The following is a 12,604-nucleotide window of genomic DNA, read 5'->3' as shown; positions in this document are numbered from 1 at the left end:
CTCGGAGCTTCTCGTGACAAGAAGAACGTGTTCGAACGACCGGAAACAACCTAACAACGAACGATCGTCCCTCGAAGATCTTACGAACGGAGACCGCAGACAACGTTAGAGTACACGAACTTGTGAACACATCTGAACAGAACTTTTCCCCGGATCCGAGAATATCCTACTCGAGGAGGAACGTAACATTTCTGATTTTGTACAATTACGAAAGATGAAAGGGAGCCTTCCGATAGATCTCGGTTGGAGATTTAAAACGTTTTATTATGGCAGACTACTTCGTCCCCGCCGCGTTCACGAGCCGGCTATATCGCTACAGATGAATAATGCTAATGATGGATGAAGTATCGAGACACATCGTGGATTAGGCTGGGTTGTTGGTCGTTGCTCGTTCACGAGACCACGCTCCGCGACGCCTTCGCGTTGCTATTGTTGCTGTTCGCCGTACTTGTCGCGGTTCTGCTGTCGCTCTGGGCGAATAGAACCCCCTGGTACATCACTCCGTTCAGCTCCATACTAACTACTAGGGAATTATCACCGTTCCTTCCGTCTCCTGTAATCAGAAAATTGCGGCACCGTGAAATTTCGAGATGTTAGATTGTTGTGGAAAATTGAATAGGTCTCTTTGGAGAACAGTAGGCTCGCCAGGCCTCTGTACCTCTCCAGGAGCAGAAGACAAATTTTGGGGACCACCAAGCGGGAATCGAACCTGTGACCTTTGACATAGAGGCCCAGGCGCTCCCCCTTTTAGTTCCTCGCTATTATTTCATTTTTTGATGGGCATGGAGGCTTCTTCGATCCGACACTTGGCCATTTTGCGCTGATATTAGTCGTCTTCGAATGTCCTAAGTGCACTTCAACTCTCTCTCTTCTCTCTGTCCTCTCTCCCTGAAATCTGCTTCTCCTCTGTACTTTTCATCTCCCTCCTTTCTCTTCTCTCTCTTTCTGTCTCTCCTCTCTCTCTGTTTTCCTTTCTGTCTCTGTCTCTGTCTCTCTCTCTGGATTCTCTCTGTTCTCTTCCTTGACGCTGCTTCTACTCTCCATTTCTCATCTGCCTCCTTGGACATTCTCTCTCCTCTGCTCTCCTATCTCTCCCTCTCTCTCTCTTCTCTCTGTCTGTCAGTCTGTCTCTCTCTCCCTCAACATTTTCGGATACACTTTCCCACTTAGTAGCAACTCACATCCGAAACTCCCCGGGAGACGTGCAAACCTTGTCGCACATTTCTTCACAAAACAACATCGTTTCGTCTTCGTCATTGCCTCAAGTGGTCGTAGATGCCTCCATCTTAGACGAGCCCCAATTGCAGGAGCCCAAGAAAAATCCGAGATCCCAAGCCGTGACTCTAACACCCACAGCCAAACCGCCCTCTCTATTTCCTCCCTATCGTCGCTCCTTTCAATAACCACAAAAGCCCCGATGATCCCGTACACACTCACCTCGGTTGGAAATTTTAATGTGCGTGCCTACAGAGGCTGTTGCGTGTTTCTCCATCGGACTGTCGTCGTCCGAGAGTAACCTTTTCGCCGGTGGAGGTCCAGGTGTTCCTGTCAGGTCTGGATCCCTCTTCACCTGCACGCTGCCGCCCGAAGACGGTGAACTTTGTCTCGCAGGCGACGACGACACGGGTGACGACCTAATCAAATTAAACCACAAACGTCTTTTTTTAAACACACTATATATGCCTTTCAGAAGCTGGCAAATTCAATCGAACGGCTGAGGATTCTTACCTAAGCCCAAGATCGAGAGCTTCCCTCTGAGGTTCGGGGCTAGATGCTGGAGGTACCGGCGAGTGCGAGGTCTGCGGGGATAAAGGTGGCTGATGACCAACACCTGGATAGAGGGTGTTGTTGTTGTACATGTTCCACAGGGTGAGTCGAGACATCTCCAACGCGCTGAAAGCACCGTCTCTAGGTGGTGTCGAGGACGGAGGAGACGCGCTTCCCTGTCGATGGATCATCGGTGGTGGTGTACCGGCGCCAGCGCTCCTCAGCTCTTTGTTCAGCAGCTTCACGTACTCGACCATACGTGCCTCGAACTCGGACGGCGCCATCCCCGGGATCGGTCCTGCAGTTGGTCGCAATTAACATTTCGATCGTAGCAGATGAAAGCGACGAATTGATCAAACGATGGTCCACGTCAATCAGGCCCGTTTATAAAGCAGAAGCTGTCGCGCGGCCCAGGATGGTAAATTAAAGCGACGAGCGGACGATGATTGGCGTGGCTCCATCCGACACACGGCGGAGACGAGGAAGAAAACGGCTGGAGGAAACCGAGAAAGGAGATCGTACATAGCGTGTCTGGACCGAACTGCCGTTTCGACGTCCCGACAAATGAGCCGTTCGAAGATGCGGCTTCGTCGCTGCCTAGCTGAATTATAGCTCTTCCCTTTGCTTGATTAACATAGCGCTAATCCTCCGTTTTCTCTCTCTTTTGAATTTGAATTCATTCACCGGTTTTTCACCGTTTAAGAAAAGGAAACGAAAGAAAACAAATTTTCTAGCATTAGAGGAAAAGAATTTTTCGTTTCTTTCTACCGAATCACCGCGTAATTTAAACTCACGTTTTCACCATTTAAGAGAAAAGGAAACGAAAGAGGAAAATTCAGTAGATACAGCACCCGACACAGGACGCAAACGTAAAATAGTAGGGGCGGCGCGAACGCGAGAAGGGTGCAGAAAGTTGCAGCAACGAAATTGGTCGGTCGTGAGAGGGTGGCGGAAACAGGACGAAAGGGGCGAACCGCGGTGGTGCGTCTGTGTGGTAGGGGGTCGAGAAGGAGGAAGAAAGGGGTAGGGAAGTAGGAATGCTCGTTAGCGAGAGTCATCCGTTAACGCCTGTCTCCCGGAGGATCGTACAATCAATTACGCCTCCTTCGCTCTCGCATCATCATCTCCGGGGAGGCCTGGAAACCCTAACTACCGATTTAAAATAAACCCGCTCCTCTTCTCTATACTCCCTTTCATTCTCTCCCTATCTCTTTCCTCTCCATTCCTCGCATCTGTCTCCTCGCGTACCGCTAACTTTTCATCATTCCGACCCTTTTTCTTCAGCCTCAATTCTCTCTCTCGTTTCCGCTGTATTTCTTTTTTCTCCGTTTTTTACCCGCTTCTCCAAAAAGAAAGAACTCTTTCTCTCTAGATCAGCACAATCGTGCAGAACGAAACGACAGAGAATCCTGAAAAACTGACCTGCGTTTGGTGGCTGTCCAGGTAGTCCTTGAGGGTGTTGCGGGTGATGCGGATGGTGAGGCAGAGGTGTGTGCGCGGCGCTTCCGTTCACCAAGGACTGAGGACCGTGATGTTGTCCGCCGGCTGCGACAGCCGTGACCAGAGACAACGGCGACATTTGGGCGTGCAACGCGAGTGAATTGGGCGTGTGAGGGTTCCTCTGGACCAAACCATCGGCCGTCGCGCCGCCGCTCGCCGCGTAAGCTCCGTAACTGCTTCGACGTCCCTCGCGTCGATTTCCGTCGATCGCCGCCTGGAGCTCCGCGGGCGTCGACAGTCGTCTCTTCTCGCACTCGTACGGATACAGGTATTTCATGTACCTGGAAAAAGAAGAACACGTGTAGAAAGTCCTGTTGGTTTTCCGTCACACCGTTGTCGCTCGCTTTCTAAGACAATATTGCTTCACTACTACTCTCGCGTTCGATTCTTTCTTCCCGTGTTTAACAGGGCTACGGCAAACTTTTTGTCGAGCGACACACCGTGTTAACGGTAAATTTCGCCTCGAGAGACGCGAGATCTCGGAGTAGAAGAAGAGACGTTTATTAATCGATGTCGCAGCCGGGATTATACGTCGCGGAGAGACGCTGCGGTTCGCCGAACGCGAAATTGGCAAGGCAGATCCGCGGGAGAGACGCTGCTCGTCCCGCTAGATGCGACGCTTAATTTAATCCTGCGTCGTCTCGAGTCTCGCGTGCCACTCGGCCAGCTGTAACGCACAGACAGAACGCAATGCGCTAATTGCACCTGTTCGTCACCGACGGATCTCGCGGAAATTGGTCCTAAGCGTAGAAATGGTTGGCGATTTTTGGTGTTGAATAGGGGAGAGTCGCGTTTATACGGTGTTGGAAAAGCGTGAACAATTCTTCCTTTCGCCAGACGATCGCTCGTACCGAATGCAATGCCAGGTCAATGCAAAACAGTTGAAACTATCGAAGATTTTTCCTCGTCTTCGTCTACTTTTTTCAAGAAAGTTACTTCGTCTACTTTTCTTATGCGTTACAAAAGTGCAGCGTAGCGCTTGTGATTAGAGTTAGGAAATCTTCTTAAAATTCGTTATAAAAATATATAAACGATAAAAAAGTTACTATTATACCTTTGTAATATTTCGTTTCGTTCAATTTTTTCCTCAGGTGTTCGTAACTCCCCTACTCTCCCCCGCTGCAACGGTACACCGATTCTTTCTCTGCACAATCGAGACCGGAGGAAGAAGAAACAGTGGGCGAATGGAAGGATATATTGGACAACACTGGCACACACTCTCGTGGATAGACGTATTCTCGCAAGGAAGAACCGCGGCCTATAATTCGCGCAGGGAGATCGTTCGGGCTTTTACGATTGTCTGCCAGACTACGGCCGAAAAGTAGCCCTTCAGCCTGGTTCCCTTCTCTCCTACCACTTCTTTGTTTTCTTCTCCTTCTTCTTCGTTCTTCTTAAACAAGCCCGAAACTTCACGTGTCTCGTGCGTGAACAACAACGACCGACTCTGCTGGTCGCATAGTTTCCACCTAACTTCTACTCCGTGTGTGCTCACGCGAGCTCTACACCTTTGTCCAGGTGTGCATCACGAGTCTTCCAGCATAAATCTCTCTTTTTCTGAGCGATAATCAAATTTGCGCTGCGAAAGTTCGAACAAGCCTGCCTCGTGAAATATTCACCTTACCTTTTTCTTTCTTTCTTTTGTAGAGCGACGCTTTGACAATGGAAGCAGCTTTTGCCGTGGTTTCGACACATATACGAACGTCTGTAACACGGTTTGATCTATTTTCTGGAAGAGAGACAAGTTGTTCACAAGGTATGTATGTCCACTGTTGGCACGAGCCTCTCTTTGATATCTTGTTGGCTCGCGTGTACGAGGTACACTTTATAGATGTACACTGTCGTTCGGAAGTATTAGGACAGCTATTATGCTCGTACCATATCAAGTATCGTATCGTCACCTTAGTGTGTACTACAGCTAGACAGACACTTTAAACTCATTAGTGGAACGAGCGAGTTAGTTAGCGGGTTTTAACGTTGAACACGGAGTTGATTTGAAATTTATCTGTTTTTAGCATTTGTAAATACTGCTGGAGTTGTTCAGTTTTGCGAGGAAAATACGACTTCCGATGCTCTTGTGCGGAAAATTTCAATTTACGAAAATTAGGGAAGGAAGTGGAGAATTTAATTGTTGCATCTTTTTTAGAATTTATGAATGGAGCGTGAATTATGTTACTAGAATGTATACGTACAGGGTGTGGACGAAAGTGTTGAATAAGCAAAGTATTGTCCTTACGCAAAAAAAATAAAAAAATAAATGTAGAATAAAATTTGTTCATCCGAGGCTTAGTTTTTGAGAAAATTCGTTGCGTACGTTTGTACGATGTCTCCTATATAATAAAGTTTTGTCTTGGTGTTTTCGTGAACACCCTAAAGTGATATTTGATGAAACTTTTGTACACGGTATCTAGTACTGAAAAAAATATTTGACATGTATTTCTTTTTACGAGAAATCGACCGCACTGAAGGAGTGAAAATCGCCCTCAAAGATGAGGGTAACAAGACCACATTTTATTAAAATCATTTATTTTTTACGTTTCAAATTTGCCGTTGAAAAACATTAAATTCGGTCAATTTACACTAATCCTCTACCTCTAATAATTTTCGAGAGGCTTTGAGGGCTATTTTCACCCCCCCTTCACTGTGGACGATTGCCGATATAAAAAAATACGCTCTGAATACTTTTTCAGGACTACTCTACTGTCCGTTCAAAATAAGAGTAACCTCGTTTCGCGCATGGGACGTGCCCAAGGTAGGGCTAGAACGTGCCTACGTTTTTCTCCATCTTACCCTCTGCTACGCTCTCTGTCTATGCGCAGAACGGACGAGAATTGGTCCGAGAGCGAGGTTATTCTTATTTTGAACGATGTGTATATACCAAAGTTTCATCAAAATCGGTGATTATCACTCCGGTATACTCTCTTGCAAGTGCAAACTTTTGATTTTCCCAAAAACTAAGCCTCTGATAAACAAATCTCATTCTACACTTTTCACTTATTTTTGCATGAGAAATCACCACCTTGTACAATATTTCCATGCTAACTTCTTCGAGCTCGCTAACTTTCTAGCTACTATTCACATTCATTAATCAGCTATTGCAATTAATAAATCTTAGCTTAGACCTGCTCAACCTTTCTCGCCTCAAATATACTCGTCAACCTTTTCAATTTTCTCAATATTTCCACTCACTCCTTCGTAACACAGATTGACAGAGTCTTACAAATCTGCGTTCGTCAGTATTTCTACCTCTAGAGCAGGGGTTCCCGAAGATTTGCCTAGGTGGGCCAAATTGTAAATTCGAAAATATTTGGCGGGCCGTTAAGACAATTACGGCCATTGGCCGTTAAGGCAATAAAATATATACAATCTACATAATAACAAGATACATTACATATGAAATTTAGTATTTTTTTAACTGAAGAATTTTTATTTTATTTATTTATTCATTCAAACGGGCGAGAAAAAGAGCCCAATAGTACAATGAAATTACACAAAGTCGAATAGCGACAACGCGTAACGCAGTTAATTGCTGTTTGTAAGTTTCTTTAAAGTTTGCCTGCAACTGTCCGCAGTGCCAAAGAAGAAACGAAGCCTGTCGAAAATTCGCGATCGGATCGTTGAATCTTGCATCTGTTGTGAGGGAATCCAGTTTAAATACAGGACTCTCGCGTAAAGGACGAGGGCAGGTATTGAAGTGGGGGTGGACGTTCGATAACGTTGTTAATAATTTCCAAGAGAAATACTGTGTCAGCTATAATTCTTCTGTCTTCTATAATTTTTAATTATAATATGATAAAATTTAGTTATTTTTTTGTAAAAATGTAAATTATCTGTGTAAATTCTGCCATCGCGGGCCGCACTTTGGGAACCCCTGCTCTAGTGCTCACCTATTCTCGTATAATCTAACAAAAAGTCTTCCCGTAAAACTAACTCTAACTAAAGAAATTAACGGAACAGTACAGAAATCCGTTCCCCGAAATTTGCCAAATGGTCGAAACAAAGTAACATCGAGTTGCCAAGGGTGCTTTTATATTTTCCTGAAAGATCGTGCGATGACGTTTCTATCACTCGTGACATTTGTCCCCAAACAACGTGGCATCCTCGACGAGGCACAATAGATCGGCGCGTAAAGAGCGAAGGAGGAGAAGAAGGAAGAGAGAGAGAGGCTCTGCCTCCCTCGCGCGGTATAAATAATTACACGTTGGAGGCGCGTGGCTCGATATAGTCGTAGCTCCGCGATACAGTCGGGGCCGAGTAGCCGCGGTAGCCGGCGTCTCCCTTTACAATTTCGTTTCCTCCGTCTGTCCCTGTTCCACCGGCGGAGATAACCGGTTGCCGGAATGATGGATGCGCTGGCGTCCCGACGTTCTGTCGCGCGTCACGCACCGAGAGCGTCGCGGGGTTATTTTCACGAAACCTCTTCTCTCCTCGCATCACGCCCGTATAATTCATATTACCGGAGCCGCGTGGCGCGTTGCTTTTGATGCACCGCGATACGCTTGTAATGCGATAGGGTGTTTTATGTTCCGTTAATGCGGAGAAATTTCGGGAACGATTGGGCGATCCATTGGGAGCTTATTGGTTCGACGAAGCTTTCGTGTCGTGTGGATGGAGAATTTTTGACATTTTGCGTTGGGAATTTTTTTGGGCCAATCTTGCGGCAACTCAAAACTTTTCTCGGTGAATTTTGTAGCAATTCAAAATTTTTCTTGGGTGAATCTTGTAGCAATTTAAACTTTTTCTCGGTGAATTTTGTAGCAATTCAAAATTTTTCTCGGTGAATCTTGCAACATTGCAAAATTTTTCTTGGGTGAATCTTGTAGCAATTTAAACTTTTTCTCGGTGAATTTTGTAGCAATTCAAAATTTTTCTCGGTGAATCTTGCAACATTGCAAAATTTTTCTTGGGTGAATCTTGTAGCAATTTAAACTTTTTCTCGGTGAATTTTGTAGCAATTCAAAATTTTTCTTGGGTGAATCTTGCAGCAATTCAAACTTTTTTTTAGATGAATCTTGCAGCAATTCAAAATTTTTTTCGGTGAATTTTGTAGCAATTCAAAATTTTTCTTGGGCGAATCTTGTAACGATTCAAACTTATTCTTGGTGAATCTTGCAGCATTGCAAAATTTTTCTTGGGTGAATCTCGTAGCAATTTAAACTTTTTCTTGGTGAATTTTGTAGCAATTCATAATTTTTCTTGGGTGAATTTTGTAGCAATTCAAAATATTTCTCGGTAAATCTTGCAGCAATTGGAACTTTTCTCAAGTGAGTCTTGCAGAAATTCAAACTTTCTTTTTCGGTGAATTTTGTAGCAATTCAAACTTTCTTTTTCGGTGAGTTTTTTAGCAATTCAAAATTTGTCTCGGCAAATCTTGCAAAAATTCAAACCTTTTTCGGTTTGATCTGGACCATGGAAGCGAAGAACATATGACACCACGTTTCGACCCTCTATCTTGACTAAGGAAGTAGTAACAGGGAAAACTCGGATTGTCCATTTTTCAAATATTTTGAAAAAAATCTGACGCATTGTAGATACGAAGGCGTAACTTAGAGAATTTTTGCCGATTTTATCGTTGGAAATTGTAGCAAAAAGTGCAGGTATCCTGTCGAAATTAAAATGCAGCTTTCTTACATTTTTATGGTAACGCCTTAACTCTTTCGTGACCAGTTGAATACTCCAACAAAAATTGCTCTCAATTAAATATCCATCATAAACAAAATAAGAAAATTCTTAAAAAAAAAAATGCTTCGGTCACAAAAGTCTTAACTATTATCCTCAAAGCGATGAACGAACTTAGCTCAAACAGTTCTTGTAACAACAATTCAATCTCTCTGCTCTCCTCGACAATTTTTCACGAGAACTTTGCCAAATAAACAATTTCAATATTTTCATCGTCTCCGCACCTTCACTTTCGCAAAAATCCGCAGAAATTTCTCGGCGACACAAATTCCTCGACTTAGCGAATGAATCTTCGTTAACCCGTTGGACAAGCCAAATTCTAAACGGACGTAACAACTATCTACATCGTGTCGATGTCGCGAATTCGTCGAAATCGCAAGTAGACACGATTACGCGTCCTCTTTTCTAGGAAGCAGCTGTTAGGCGATCAGCGTCTGCGACCTGTACTTACTTTTTTCCTCTCGATTGCCCAGAAATCTCAGGCGACGGCAAAGTTGCCGTGCAAAATGCTTCCTTTGTCACGACGAATTTGCTACCTTTAATTAATCTTGCTCTCTCTTCCTCTTTCGAGAGGAGCGTCGCGAATTAGACGACGAGAATAGCTACACTCTGATAAATCGACCGTCAAATTTATATTAACTATCCCGTCTGGAAGTTGGCCGGCTGGCAGACACACCAGGTTTTCATTTTCATCGAATTCGTTGCAAACGGTTCCGCGATTTCAAACTCGATCAGAACGACGAGTGAGGACAGTTGCGCGGAAATGACGCAGGTTTAATAATAGAATTAGTGAGTTCAGGTAATTTTTATAATTGATGTTCTCGATTTTTCTGTGATTCGAATTCTTCGCGAATTTACGCGTTTGATAGTTGTTTAATTGTTAGGTTGCACCAGATGAAATTATCGATGTGAGAATAATTGACGATCAATCGTGATTAGGAAACTCTGCGTAATTTATTAAAATTATCGATATCAAATTAGGAAACTCTACATAATTTATATTTTTATGGAAATTGTCGATATCAATTTATATTTTTATTGAAATTATCGATATCAGATTAGGAAACTCTGCATAATTTATATTTTTATTAAAATTATCAATATCAGATTAGGAAACTCTGCATAATTTATATTTTTATTAAAATTATCGATGTGAGAATAATTGACGATCAATCGTGATTAGGAAACTTTACTTAATTTATATTTTTATTGAAATTATCGATATCAGATTAGGAAACTCTGCATAATTTATATTTTTATTAAAATTATCAATATCAGATTAGGAAACTCTGCATAATTTATATTTTTATTAAAATTATCGATGTGAGAATAATTGACGATCAATCGTGATTAGGAAACTTTACTTAATTTATATTTTTATTGAAATTATCGATATCAGATTAGGAAACTCTGCATAATTTATATTTTTATTAAAATTATCAATATCAGATTAGGAAACTCTGCATAATTTATATTTTTATTAAAATTATCGATGTGAGAATAATTGACGATCAATCGTGATTAGGAAACTTTACTTAATTTATATTTTTATTGAAATTATCGATATCAGATTAGGAAACTCTGCATAATTTATATTTTTATTAAAATTATCAATATCAGATTAGGAAACTCTGCATAATTTATATTTTTATTAAAATTATCGATGTGAGAATAATTGACGATCAATCGTGATTAGGAAACTTTACTTAATTTATATTTTTATTGAAATTATCGATATCAGATTAGGAAACTCTGCATAATTTATATTTTTATTAAAATTATCAATATCAGATTAGGAAACTCTGCATAATTTATATTTTTATTAAAATTATCGATGTGAGAATAATTGACGATCAATCGTGATTAGGAAACTTTACTTAATTTATATTTTTATTAAAATTATCGATATCAGATTAGGAAACTCTGCATAATTTATATTTTTATTAAAATTATCAATATCAGATTAGGAAACTCTGCATAATTTATATTTTTATTAAAATTATCGATGTGAGAATAATTGACGATCAATCGTGATTAGGAAACTTTACTTAATTTATATTTTTATTGAAATTATCGATATCAGATTAGGAAACTATGTAATTTATATTTTTATTAAAATTATCGATATCAAATTAGGAAATTCTATGTAATTTATATTTTTTATTGAAATTATCCATGTGAGATTAATTGACGATCAATCGTGATCAGCATACTCTACGTATATACTTAATATTTTTATTAGGTTCTTCCACATGAAATAGCTGATTTCACAATAATTGGTAATTAATCGCGATTAGTAACCGTGATTAGCGATTATTTCCAAGTTACGCTCCTGTGTTTCCTTTGCTTATTGAATTCCTTTTCATGGTTCTTTAACTGTTTCACGCAAGCAAACAATACGATGCTTCCTGAGGAATTTAGAACACTTTTTCCATACGAATTTAAAGTAGACCACAGAGCAGCTTAATCATGCCAAAGTATATAAAGAATTTATCAATTTAAAAAGACGTTAATTTTTATAAAAATGAAATACAGATAATGCACACTTTCATTAAATAAAGACAATTATTTTGACCCTAGAGCAGTCTTCGTTTTGACTGTACACTTGAGACTTTTGGGTGAAAAAGGACCTAAGTAATAATTTCTCTTTCCAGCGCCATATATGAACCTAGACAATAAACGTTTAAAATAATGTTAAGGAACGTAAACTTGATAACAGCAAAAATGACTAAAGATATAAAAAGGCGGTGGGTCAAAAATGACCCGAAGACCGCTTTAGGGTTAAAAAACACATCCTCGTTACTTCAACCTCCAAAAACAGCAATTTCACGTGTTACAACCCACCAGATACAAGTCGACGTCTCAACCAAAACGAGCAAACAAATAAAAAAGAGAGTGTATGGTATTCTAATTCAACATTGTGAATAAACACACCCACCTGAATGTATCTCGAAAAAGAAAGAAAAAAAACACGTTCAAACGTTAAGAAGAGAATCTGAAGAGAAACCTCCGGAGATCTTAATTCCGTGAAAACGTCTCGTACTTTTCCGCGTACTTCCGTCTTACGGTTCGAACGAACAGTTTCGTCGAATCCGGACAGAGAGCGGACATTTTGTTTTGACACCCGGCTCGATCTCCGGGCCACGTTTAAGACGAGGCGCTAAAAGGCGCGTCTCTGGTTTTTTCTGGCAGGTGACGAATGGGGTTAACCGGCACGAGCCGCTCTCTCCGACTCGTTTCCACGGTTTTGAGTGTTCGCAGCCACGGCCGGGAGCGTTAATATCACCGCTTCCCCTCCCCTCTCGTTCTCGAGGCTTCTTTTGTGCCGCGACGGCGTTCGTATATTTTTCTTTCGCGGAGAACACACCGCTCCTGATACAAGCCGCCATCTTAAGCACACAAACAATCGAACGCGCGCCAGCGGTAATGATGATAACGTCTACCAAACAACGGCTGTCCGGAAGCCGTCGAGCACTCTTTGATGTCCCTGCCACTCTTTTATTCCTCCTTTTCATTTATGCCGGTTCGAATCGAGGCGAGGGCGGAAGAAAGAGGACGACGATGGCGCCTGGACTTTTTGACGGGTCGGAGAAGAGATGATAGGTGGATCGATTCGAAGGAGTGAAATTCGGGATACAGAGACGAGATTTTTAGTGTGAAT

General features: G+C 41.8%; 1 protein-coding gene across 1 annotated transcript in view; it reads right to left on the bottom strand.

Moving 5' to 3' along the window:
- Positions 1 to 306: 306 nt before the first annotated feature.
- The window catches only part of LOC108570984 (protein dead ringer), a 142,354-nt gene continuing 130,056 nt past the window's right edge, over positions 307 to 12,604 (bottom strand). Inside the window, exons 6-9 of the mRNA XM_017932929.1 lie at positions 3,190 to 3,548; positions 1,729 to 2,065; positions 1,438 to 1,634; positions 307 to 553 (exon numbers count right to left, since the gene is read on the bottom strand). Of these exons, the coding sequence (XP_017788418.1) occupies positions 393 to 553; positions 1,438 to 1,634; positions 1,729 to 2,065; positions 3,190 to 3,548 (1,054 nt within the window). The 3' untranslated portion in view covers positions 307 to 392. The remainder of the gene's footprint in view (positions 554 to 1,437; positions 1,635 to 1,728; positions 2,066 to 3,189; positions 3,549 to 12,604) is intronic.

Source organism: Habropoda laboriosa, unplaced genomic scaffold (assembly GCF_001263275.1).
Source record: "Habropoda laboriosa isolate 0110345459 unplaced genomic scaffold, ASM126327v1 scaffold88, whole genome shotgun sequence".
Taxonomy (NCBI): domain Eukaryota; kingdom Metazoa; phylum Arthropoda; class Insecta; order Hymenoptera; family Apidae; genus Habropoda; species Habropoda laboriosa.
This window is presented reverse-complemented; position numbering and strand designations above follow the sequence as displayed.